The 12,773-nt window shown below is 38.1% G+C and overlaps 1 protein-coding gene and 1 non-coding gene across 11 annotated transcripts in view; one reads left to right on the top strand and one right to left on the bottom strand.

Moving 5' to 3' along the window:
* magi1b (membrane associated guanylate kinase, WW and PDZ domain containing 1b) overlaps positions 1–12,001 on the top strand; it is a 457,254-nt gene extending 445,253 nt beyond the window's left edge. For all 10 annotated transcript variants that reach the window (XM_078543669.1, XM_078543664.1, XM_078543663.1 and 7 more), the window contains one exon: positions 9,695–12,001. In XM_078543669.1, the coding sequence (XP_078399795.1) occupies positions 9,695–10,473 (779 nt within the window). In that variant the 3' untranslated portion in view covers positions 10,474–12,001. The remainder of the gene's footprint in view (positions 1–9,694) is intronic.
* Positions 8,898–9,032, bottom strand: LOC144682369 (U11 spliceosomal RNA). The gene has a single exon (XR_013577017.1). It is a non-coding gene; the product is annotated as a U11 spliceosomal RNA (small nuclear RNA).
* Positions 12,002–12,773: the final 772 nt, after the last annotated feature.

Genomic DNA, 12,773 nt, shown 5'->3' with positions numbered 1-12,773 from the left:
GTTGGTGAGGATGAGGTCAAGTATGTTTTTCCCTCTTGTTGGTTCCCTCACCACCTGCCGCAGACCCAGTCTCGCAGTTATGCCATTTAGGACTCGGCCAACTTGGTCAGTAGTGGTGCTACTGAGCCACTCCTGGACACTGAAGTCCCCCACCCAGAGTACATTCTGTGCCCTTGCCATCCTCAGTGTTTCCTCCAAGTGATATTCAACATGGAGGAGCACTAATTCATCAGCTGAGGGAAGGTGATAAGTGGTAATCAGCAGGAGGTTTCCTTGCCCATGTTTGATCTGATGCCATGAGACCCGGACTGGATGTTGGGGATTCCCAGGACAACTCCCTTCCGACTGTACACCACTGTACCACCACCTCTGCTTGGTCTGTCCTGCCGGTGAGACAGGACATACCCAGGGATGGTGATGATGGTGTCTGGGACATTATCTGTAAGGTATGATTCCGTGAGGATGACTATGTCAGGCTGTTGCTTGACTAGTCTGTGAGACAGCTCTCCCAATTTTGGCACTAGCCCCCAGATGTTAGTAAGGAGGACTTAGCAGAGTCGACAGGGCTGCAATTGTTGTTGTCATTTCCAGTGCCTAGGTCGATGCCAGGTGGTCCGTCCGGTTTCATTCCTTTTTGGTGTCTTTATAGCCGTTTGTTACAACTGAGTGACTTGCTAGGCCTTTCAGAGGGCATTCCCAGCCAGCCACATGTAGGTTCTAAAGGACATTAGTGAACTAGTTGGGTTTTTACAACAATTGACAATGGTTTCATGGTCATCATTGGACTTTTAATTCCAGATTTTTATTGAATTCAAATTCAAAATCCTACCGTGGCAGGATTCGAACCCGGGTGTACTCTCTGGATCACTAGTCCAGCGACAATACCGCTACGCCATCGTCTCCCTCGAATCACTTGGGAGATGTGAAAATAAATGCCAGTTATTTCTGCTGGGCTCTCCTGGTTGTCCACCATAACTACAGTGAAAGCTCAGCTGTAAACCCTGAGAAGTGTTGGAAATGGCTCTTCCGCTACATAGGACTGGAATAGTCAGATGGACTCCGACAAGAGTGAAACTCTGTTGTGCTTTCAGCAAAGAAAGCTACCTACTAACTGGGTGGAACATAACGACAGTTCAATTTGCCAAGCTGTTGTATAAATGTAGCATCTTCTACATGTTTCCCATACAGCCCTCTTTGACTTTTGCTCTGTTCTCCTGCCCTCTGCACCTGCTCTCCAATGTCCTGCTGTGTGTTGCTATTATAAGTTGCCAGTATAAAGACTCGGTGCTTTCTTTCTCATTATTCAGTTAGCAAAGACTCTACTTAATGCAATAGAGCTGTAAGTTGTATGAAGCTCTGTTCCTAGCACTATTTATGATAGGGAAGCCCCACCTGCCAACAGTAATTTTCTGCTTTCTCCTATTGGAGAGGGACAAGAAGCAGTACTGAAACTGTTGCACTGTCAGCCCGACAGCCCAAGTGTTGGGGTGGATGCGCAGAGACTGAACTCGGGTTTGAATGGAAGGAAAAGACCTGCTTAAAAAATAAGTAGAATTGTAGTGCTGATGGCATGATGGGTTTTGGAGGAATTCAGGAAACTTGCATATAACAGGCATTTGTTTGTGAGTTGACGTCCTTGATAAATTTGTTGGGAAAGTACCTAGCTGGAATGTAGCACAGCTTTAAATAAGGAAAGATTTCTATTGCTACCACTCTTGTGTCTAATGCTTTAGTTTCCTCCACTTTGTTATTTAACTTTACTCATAGTGAATATGTTTAAAAAACAGTCAAAAGTTGACAAAAGTATTGACCTTTAGAATTGCGGTTTGCTGTCTACAACTCCATCGTCTAAAAAGAACTACAAATGCTGAAGTAATGAATGCACAAACACAAATTCCTTTAATCAGAATAAGATTTAAATCTTAATTAGTATCAAAGTTTAAATGTTTGAGGGCTATGGTTAAAAATAGTTTTTTAAAAAAAATAAAGATTGCTATGTACTCATTTTCCAAGAATGATGTCGACAGCATATATTTCTATTTTTATTTTGTTTCTCTGAACTGAAGATGATCTGAAACGTTTAAGCTGAATTTTGTCCTTCTGTGAAGTCTTTGCCGCCCTTGCAGTGCCAGTGAGATTTTGGCAGTTTCAAATATTGACCTTTTTTGTTATGAAACCACCTAAAACAAATATACACATCCCGTGGGCCATCTCTTCATGCTCACTATCCTCCCAATAATCTGTTTGCACACATGGAATTATTTGCGTTACAGTAGAAAAGGTGAGAGACAGGCTGTTTTTTTTTTCAAAAAATGCTGAGGATATTTTGTCTGATAGCATTAAAAATTGATGTTTTTATTCCCATTAAGGAAGGTCATAATTTTGAATCTGAATTGCCTTTTTCTTAAATTTGACAATTATGATCATCCAATTCTCATCAGTTCTATAAGGATCGTATGAGCAGGAATAACATCAAAATGATGGATAAATGATTGGGGTCGTACGTCCCATTCTTTGAAAATGGTGAGGCACAGCCACGGTTTATTTTCTTTTTCAAGTTCACGCTTTGTGATTTTTACAATTTTTTTTTTCTGTTTCCTTATGGTTGAAAGAATAGGGGACCTGCTTCTAACCCAATATCAATCCAAGTCTGTAACCAGCCACTTGGAGATGGCTGAGAGTAAGCACAGGAGTGAGTAATAAATCTCCTAACAGATTTGCCCAATCTCCATGTGAAGAAGTATCTGGTTTGCCCTCAATGATGTAGAGTATGATTTCGGGCAGTACTGCATAAGGGGCAGCTTTACGTTTGTTGCCCATTACAGACCCGACCCTGTGTTCAGTGCTGTTGACTTCATTGGAGCTGAATATCAGGTGGACCATGTAATGAATTTCTACCTCAGTATTTGTCTGAAGACAATACTATGTCCCCAGACCACTTAATAAATTAAATGATAAATACCAGAATTTAGCCACCATCAGCTTGTGTCAATGTTGATAAAATGATCCGAGATCCACTGTGCCAACTGCCAACATGAGATCCCTGTGTGACTATCTCTATTAGGAACTGGCATCTGAAATTGGTTAAGTTTCCCCAAAGGAATTGATGTTGGAAACATTTACTATTGTTTACTCAGTTTTTTATACTCAGTTCACAGTCAGCCTCTGCAAAACAATTACCCTCTCACAAGCCCCTGTCCTCTCAACACTGACATCTTTTACTTTCCATTGTTCACGGCAGAGGTGCTGATAAGGAGATGAAAAAATGTGGCTGGTGTATTGTGGAATATCATGTCTGTTAATTTATTAATATTCTTAATAATATTGTGCTGCCATGTGCAAGCCTTTTTTTCCCAATCAGTGAGATCCTTTATTGGGAAAAGTTTTGACATTTTGGCCTGCTGGGAGTGGAGGGCAGAGGGGTGCCAGGAGTGCATGAGAAACCCGGTGTTTCCATGCACACGGTGACTCCACAGCGCAGACCTGACATCATCAAAAGGTTCCCCACCTTTATGTCAGCCTGATTGATGGGTTTGATGTTCAGTCAGACAGGGAACAAGTAGTTCTGATCACCAACGTGGGACAGGCAAGGATGGAGTGGGGGTGGTGTTGTGGTCCGATCCAAAGGACTATCCAATCCCTGACCCTGGGGAGCTGTCGGGGTTTACCATCCTGGGGTTGGGGTGGCCAAATCCCATGAGGGGATTGTATGGGGGAATAGGGTCGTATTGGGGGACAGGGTCTGATACTTGTGGTGCTTGGAGGGCTGGGTAGTGGCACTCCTTGTGGGCAGGAGGAGAAGGAATGCTCTTTGAGCACGCCCTCACCTTGCCGCAGCTGGCGGTTGACAACCACCACCACGCCCTCTCCCCCCCACATCCAGCATACACACTCCATGTGCACCCAATCCCATCTGCTCCCCCGTGTTAAAATTACGCCACGAATGCTGAATATCACACTGCTGGATTGCGCAATGAGTTAGTTCAAAAATCACTTTGGAAATTAATTTTTTTTCCAGTGATCTTTATGATAGATAAAGGCATCATGTTGTATCATTTTTCTCAGTGTTCTAACATATTCCTATGTGCACCATTATCTTCCCGGCTTATTCTCTTCTGACTGGTCAAGTATGGAATGAGTAGGTGCTCATTGATCAGCAGCAATTGTGATGCTATTGCTGCACTCTGTAACTAATCTCAGTCACACTGCCAGATGGAGCATGAAAATGAGGCACTCTAATCTGCAAAGTGAAGGGACATATAGTATATGCTCAAATATATATGTAGTATTTATACTGATTTGAATTCCTGGCCAATTTCTGTCACTCAAATTGTGCCTCCTTCGAGTTAAGTGCAAATGGCATTGGCAGTCACCTCAGGGATATACAGATCCTTTAAGGCTTACTACTTCAATAAGACTCCTTTTTCCTCCCAAATACATAACTTTCTTTTATGTATCTTCATAAATTCAGTTATTCTGGTAATGTTCAGTTTGCAGCCTCATCCTGATTTGTCTCATACTGCTGGCAATGGCCTTTTACCTCATACACCCAGCATATTTATCATTCACCTTCTCAGTTGCAGGAGGATATATGACAGAAAGTGGTTTGCAAGAGAATAAAATAGATGAAAATAAATTTAAAGAAAAAAATTCTGCTCACTGTTTAAAGGATTCTGAAGATGCTGTATTGGAATTTGCAGGCTGCTGTATTTGCAGTTCAGCACAGGCCATTGTGTAACCCTATGTGTGATAAATGTAAGAGTATATTACAATGCAGAAAGTTTTGTCAGCCAATGTTATGAAATAAACAGAGTAAAACTGATGCTGATAAAACAGCTTCAGCTTTGTTCTCAGGTCATAAAAACACCCCAACTAATAGAGTTTGCTGCATTGTAGCCTACTTCTATGTTTATCACCGATGCAGGGTCCAATATGGCCAGTGCTAAATTATAAACAGCTGCAGCATTCTGCAAACTCCAAAACAAACTGCTCAATATGTTACTGTATGCTGCATACCAAAAAAAAATCCTAAACATATGAAAAGTCTGTAAGCTTACCTTGCCAGCGTATCATGTGATTCAGATTGTAGTAATACTGCTACGTGATAGCATTAATGGGAGTTTCACTGAATGTTTGCATAATTCTCTTTGTTTATATACTATAGATACAAAATATAAAGGGAATAAATGTTCTCTCATTGATATTATGTTTTACTGTTACAACACTTAACTTTGCTTTATTTAAACCAAGAACGAGGTATTTACAACATCACTACTTTCATTCAAACAATCTAACATTTGGTCAATTCAAGCTAAATGTAATCGGGAATATCCATGTGCTTTATTTATATAATCGAGCTGTGTTTATAACAAAACATAAAGTAATGGTGTACCATCATTTTACATTATTTTAAGCTGCAACTAACTTGTGAAATAAAATTCCTTACTGGAATTTTTGGAAACAGTTCACTTGCATTTTAAACATAAATTTCTAAATAATGTAACAGTGACAATCCTGATTGGGAAACACGCATGCAATACATTTCAATGTAGATATTTACAATATTTCAGTTTCAAATGCTAGTGAACTGTGGAATACTGAACAACCTATGCTGCAGGGTGGTTTGGACTAATTGGTCACATGTATCTACTTGATTATATACAGTTCACAATGTTCTTTCTGGTTATGTTGAAAATCTGAAGAATGGCTGGAACTGGTTTTCATTTAACTCATGAAACTAACAATGAGCTTTCCCAACATAAAACATCACTGAATATCTGCCAATCATCCATTAGATAAAGTCTGAGTGTAACCTTTCCAATTCACCAAAACTAAATCAGCTCTTCAGACAGCTGTCCGTCTCCTCAAAACTATACTTGGCGAGGACAAAGAGTTATCATGTTTAAATCTTGACTTTGACTTGCTGAATAAAATTGCACATATACTATTCAAAGCTAGTAAGACTTAACGTGCTTGTAAAACTACAGTTTAAATGAATATGTGCGATGCTTAGTGTTTAGTCAGGTTTGTGTAAATGATGGTGTGCCATAATCCTAGCTCCTATTAAAATTACTTCATTGAATAAATATATTGGGCTGGATTTAATGCTGCCTATCGCAGCGGGAACCATGGTGGCTGGGCCCACTTGATCGCAGGAGAAGCCCCTGGAATCCTCACTCACCTTTGGTCTAGGGTCCCAAAGCATTCTTGGCCCTCTGGTGGGTGCAGTACACCTAGCAGCCTCCGCTCCCACTGCTGATGATGATGAGTAGCTGCTGGCCTCCGATTGGCTGGCAGCTTCTTGCAGGCAGGATTTATTATTTTAGTTTAATTTTTCAGGTGTCCAATTTAGGGAAAAATATGTTTTATTTACTGTTGGAACTCTTATTGTCCACAAGGTCTTAGGTTGAGTCATCAATCATGAGAATAGACAACAAGCACAGAAAAATATTGTGCTTAAGTTTAAAAACGGATGAGGAAGGCCCAAGGCCCGTTCTTGACCAGAGAACTTGCTGTACCTTTGATTGCATGGATTTCTCTGCAGTTTCAGTTTTAATGGTATAACCTATGAGGTTTGTGTCATTCTCAGTGTAGAAGAGCCAGGAAGGTCACCAGAGAGGTGTGGACACACATGTGATTAGAAGGAATGGGGCATGGACCACACCTTCCACCCAGAGGACAATCACAAATAATATAAACCTCAATTGTTCTTTGTAAACTGCTCCTCAAATAATATAATGTATTAGTTCTCATTTATGCTTAAATAAAATCATAATTGACATAAACTGTCATCAATATGAAGTCAACTTTGAACCATTGAGCATAGAATCCCCAGGGATATCAAATTATTACAATCTCTTTGCACTTGTAGCACAATAATACAGAAAGATAAGAATTCCATGTCACCTTTTCTTCTCTTTGTAGAGTTATAGACATGACCTTTCATCTGGTAGTAATGTTGTGGGACTTGTTTAAATTTTACACACGCATACATTGAATAGACATATGCAGTGCATCTAGCATCATGGAAACTAAGAAATTGATTATTAATATTTTTTGTAAACCAATGTCCTGTATGGAATAGAAACAGCACTGGAGTCCAGTGCCCATTACCATTATTGCACATACTATCCTAGTTTTATTTTTAAAATGCACAAATCTAAAGGGAGTTTTTTTAACTGTCTGATGCCATTCATACAGATGAAAACCCAGAAGGGTCAGTTTTTTGGTAGTACAGAACTTGAGTATTGCTGAAGAAAGAGACATGTCTAAGCTTTTTGTCTCACACTCATCAGGACACTCGTAAGAATACCAATATAAGGGGGAAAACAATAATTTATACTGTACATGAAGAGAGTGCTGATTGGTTGACAAGTGGCATTGCCCAGGAGGGAGTGAGTACATGGCTGTAACCTGGCCAAGGAGTTCAGGCATGCTAATTATGAGCGTGAAGCTCAAGTGGGTTTTGAACATCTATTGAAACCATGGTTTAGATAACAGACAGAAAGGCCTAATTTCAGAATGGGTTTTAGAATGTATGCTAATGTATATGTGGTAGGGATCATTTCACCATGTCTCCAATCTTCCCTTATGTCAACTTGCTTGGATGATGATGTTGCTACTTTGGTTTATGCTAGAAGCTGAAGGTCATGATATATAATGTTAACAGAACCATTTACTGTTCATGGCATTTTACTACATGCTTTACAGAAAAAATTAACGTACTTGGTTATATTGCAATATTTCTGTCAAATATATATTCTAGAAGAGAGAGGAAATCTGTAAGTGAATTATAAAATGGTTATCCAGTCAAGGACTTCAGCTGTCACCAGTCGCGCGAGTTAAATTTGAGCAGTTTCAGATTACTGTCTGGATCCTAAGGTTGAAATGCATTTTAAATTCACTCATACATATGTTATAATTTATACTACATGCCAAATATTGAGTTTTCATTTAAAATTATTTCTTCTTACTATTGCTAATGATGTTTGAAGATCAAAATAATGCCACATGACATAGGTTAAAAAGCAATATTGATTTCATAATGTAGGACCTCAAGGTGTAATGGATGACTTGGTGGGACCTTATTGGTATTGTCATTTCCTCTGTCATGGGATTACCAGAAAATTCATTATTTTATTATAAAGTATATAAAGGAGAATTATGATTAGGAACATACTACAAGCAACACATGGTAGGATTCCAGTTGCATTATAAACTGCAAGGTTGTGGTTTATTGTGAACCGGAGATACATTACTGCTTTGAAACGTTAATGCTTGACATAATTTAATATTGGAATTAATCAGTAAGTTCCTGAACCAGCAAACACAATAACTGTACTATGGAACATCTAAACTGGCTGAGAATTGATCATCTTTTTGAGGCAACTGAGCATCAAAGGCAAACAGGCAGATGACAAAACCCAACTTTCTTCATAGGAGCAAAATGCTTGATTGACATCATTTCTGACTTAAAAAGATTGATTTGTGGAAATTAATTAATTGTGTTGCTGAAATAGCTATATGTCATTTGAGGATTTGCTTGTGCCTGAGGTAAATGCTGCTGCCCATTGTACTGTAGGTGCAGATCTAGTAGTTTAGAAAATCTAATTATTCAATGGCCATAATACCGGATGACTGTTCTACTGGAAACATAGTCATCAATGTGTTTTGTCATCAATGTGTTTTGTGTGTATCCTTCCACTTAGTTAGCTGTTACTTTGAAGTTGGGGTTCTTCATCATAGAATATTCAGGAGTCACTAATCCTCACAAGCACTGAGAGTGATTTGAAAAGCAGGACAGGGCCAGTCTTTTATAAATGACTACATAAGTAAGGTTGCTATGTAATCTGTTGCAATCGGTGAGAATGATAAAGGAATTCCAAACTTTTTTTTTGTGGAGCGCCGAGACAAACGATCACCAGCAGCTCCAAGAAACAAAAATTGTGCTTCCAAAATCTCTTGATATTGATTCCGCACAGATAAAGCACAAGTACCTCGTCCATGTGCTATTCACAGCAGAAACCCTACAAACATCACATATTCCTAATAGGTTATATTAAAGTTTGAATTGAAAATGACTATATACCAAAAGTCATTTTAATTGAGGCAAGCCTTAAATCCTATTCAAAATACTTTCCATGTTCTTGAAATAGCTTGCTTCAGTTATAGACCATGCTCTTTTGAGGTTCATGTTAAGATGCATTGCTTCCGAAATGACACTGTGGGATATACATTCATCTGAAATTCCTCTTTCCACTACTTTCAAGTTAACCTTTACTAAAATAGTGTAGAGAGGAATTTAAGGTGAATGTACTGTGCATCAATAACCTAGTATCCTAATGTCTAATTTTCGGGCAAAATAGAACGCTTTACTCATCATCCATTTTGTGCTCTGCTTGATAGGAAATTAGCTGCTGATATTCTTGTGAAAAATAAATGTTCATTTAAGAATGTTCTTATACAACCTATACATCAATGCTCATCACATTACTAGCATAGAACTCACTAAAAATGCTTAAAGTTTCCAGCATATTAAATGTCAAATTGTTGTGAAGTGGAGTTCTCCTGATTGAATAGATTCAAGGATAAAATTGTATTAGTAGTAGCAGGATAATTGAGTGGGCACAGATCATGTTAAAACGTTTTACTCTTATCAATATTTGAACCAAATTATCTTTATTTTATCTTTCAGACCCAAACAATGACAGGGGCAGTTCCACAACAGGTTCACAAAATGTACCGGAAGTGAAATATTTATCAGAAAGACGACCTCATCCATCACTGGAACCCAATTATCCACCAGAAATTCACAAATCATCACAGCACAGGGACAGGAGGATTAGTGAACAAGAAGAGCCTATAGGCAGGAAAGAACACAGCAGACCAACCAAGGAACACCACACTACAACCTGGAATGATACTTCCAAAAGAAAAGAAAATGTACCCGGGAGGAAGAAGGACAGGTCACCTGATAGGAAACAACGTCAAGAAAGAAAGGCAGAGAATGGATACCTTCAACGATCTCCTGAAAGAGTTAGGGAAATATCAAGGATGGCAGGTCAAAATATGGAACAGAATGAAAGATCTCTTGGCAGACACAAGGAGGGACCATTTGAAAGGAGAAAAAGGTCACCTGAAGGGAGATGGCAAGATTTACCTGACAGGAGGAGAGAAAGGTCACCTAGCAAGAGAAATGAAAAGTCACCTGACAGAACAAAAGAAAGGTCACCTTACAGGAAGAAAGAAACAACAGTTGAGAGAAGAAGAGAGCGGTCACCTGAGAGAAGGAGGCACAGGTCGCTAGATGCAAAAAGAGACAGGTCACCTGAAAAAAGAAGCAAAGCTGATGAAAGATCCAGGCACAAAGATGAACATAACATGGAGAAAAATGACATTCCCAGAAGTTCTAGGCAATCCCCGCAGCCTAGAAGGAAGGCTGTTCGAGAATGCAGCACTGATCTCAGCATCTAAATGAAGGATTATGCACTGGACAAGCCAAGTTCTGTCTAAAAGGACAACATAGGTTCTCTGAACAGATCCAAAGTTGATCGGTGTTTGTCAGCTTGAAAAGACTTGAGGCCTATTGATGTAAAAAAAAAATACAGAATACAAACAAAAATGACACTGTATATATGTCAGGAAAATGATAACAGTAAAATGTGCCTGACCCAACACAAGCTAGGGATTGCTCAAAAGGAAAATAGTATTGAAACTACATGTCAAATGTAAGCCTTAATTGTATTATTGATTTTAGATAACTTGCCAGATATTTTGTTAGTCCTTGGGGTGTCTCCAACATTGTAATGAAACCAGATGACATTAGCACAAAATAATTGCACTTTGTCGAAACACTATGCCATTTTAATACTAAGTATTTTTCTATATCACACAAAAAGTTTGGAGGCTTTCTGAAACATCTAAAAATTGATGGGTATGGTATTGTTTAAACTGGTGAGTTGCTGACATAGAAGAAGAGCAAGCGTCTAAACTGGAGTAATATGACTCGTGATGTTGATATACTTATGAAGGAGAGAGTGTGTTTAGACCAATAGAAAAATGGCTAAAGAGATTGTGCAGGCTTTAGCATCAATTGTAAACATATTCAAGATTTGAAGCAAAATAGTAATGTAGATTCATTTGATAATTTCTAAGCCAATTGCAAAAGGGGACTGTGTGGTGAAGGTCTGCTGTGGCACTGCTTGAAAAATGAAAGGAGAAACTGCCTAGCTGAGCCATGAAGAAGCTCTTCATTACTGTTGAACCACTAAGTGAACTGCTTTCAGTGCTTCAGTGTGTATATGTATACTGTTCACATTTCCATTACAACACTAAAGTAAGCATTGCAAGTTTTATCACTGTTGTTGCCATGGTACTGTACAAATGTATGACTAACCATCTTGTGTACAAAGTTTAAATTGTAATTAATTGAGCCTGTTGGAAAATGTTGCCTTTCTTGTAAAAAAAAGTAAAACTATGGCAAAACTAGTTGTGAGGAATGTGATAGTGTTTATATTTCAGAAATGGAACAAACTGATTTATGGGACATATTTTAAAGCAAAATGATTCAGGTATATAGAACTGTTTTCAAAAGGAATACTATATCAATAATTATTAAGTTTTTGTTGGTTTTGAAATTCTATTTCTTGATGGTGAACCTGCCTGTATATTATGAGATAATTGTATGCAGTCTGTGTTCTTTAAGCATTAATTCTTGCAATGTGCTATAGGCCTAATGTTCCGCTGTGTAGATTGAAAGCAATATATGGGCAAATCTTTTTATAAAACACTATGCATATATAAATACTACATTATTCGTAGCTTGACCCATGTGGCTATATACATAATTTTAGTGTAGTACAGTATAGTATGTAGATGTTAATATTATCCTTATAGCTTCTTCCCCCCCAACCCCAAAACAGATCACAATGTATATGTAGCTACAAAAAGAAGTCTGTGAATGCTATTTTTATTATCAAATAAAATTTTCCATACAAATTCATCAATTTAGTGTTAATGAGTGCCATAAAGAACCTATCCTGTTTCCTACTATTTGACTATCTTCCGAGCTATATTTTTGAAGGATATTCAAAAAATGATGTTTTATGTTCCACTGTAATCTCAGTCTACATTGGACCAGATAGACTAGAAATACATGGTTGAAGAGGTAGAGTTGTAGCAGGTGATTGGCTTTAAATAGATCTGTAAAGGTGGACCCGACAATTTGTCTTTGTTTCTGTGCCAAAGTATGTTAACTTACATTAGAAATGTTGGAAAGTGTGCTACAGGTTACCAACAATGCATCTTTCATGTTGGTTTCACAGAAGGAAGTAACCATTTGCGTAGTCATCCTGCATGATACAGATTTGATTGCAACTCCTGTAGATATAAATGTGAATGCTTACAGTGATAGTTATTGTAATTATAGATCTCAAATGGTCTGCAGTTGTTCATTGATACAAGGTTTCCTGGTGCAAAATAGGCTGTTTTCCTCCACAGTAAGAGAACTATGTTGATCTCTTGGTCATGGTTTGAATTCTCTTTCACAAATTTAGAAATTTTCGCTAACAATATGGGAACATTGTTTAAAAAAAAATGACAAGAACAACATGATTATTAATTGAACACAAATCCATGATCCCAGAGTATAATAAAAAAAAATGAGAACAATAAACCAGTTAAGGAGTTTGGATTATTTTCTTGGTTTATGAATAAATGTACCAAAGTTCCAAAATGAAATGTACTAGCATAAGATCTATTAATATTCTAAATAA

This window comes from Cetorhinus maximus, chromosome 6 (assembly GCF_964194155.1).
Source record: "Cetorhinus maximus chromosome 6, sCetMax3.hap1.1, whole genome shotgun sequence".
In the NCBI taxonomy this organism is placed as follows: domain Eukaryota; kingdom Metazoa; phylum Chordata; class Chondrichthyes; order Lamniformes; family Cetorhinidae; genus Cetorhinus; species Cetorhinus maximus.
Note: the sequence above shows the minus strand (reverse complement) of the source record. Positions and strands in the feature narration are given on the sequence as shown.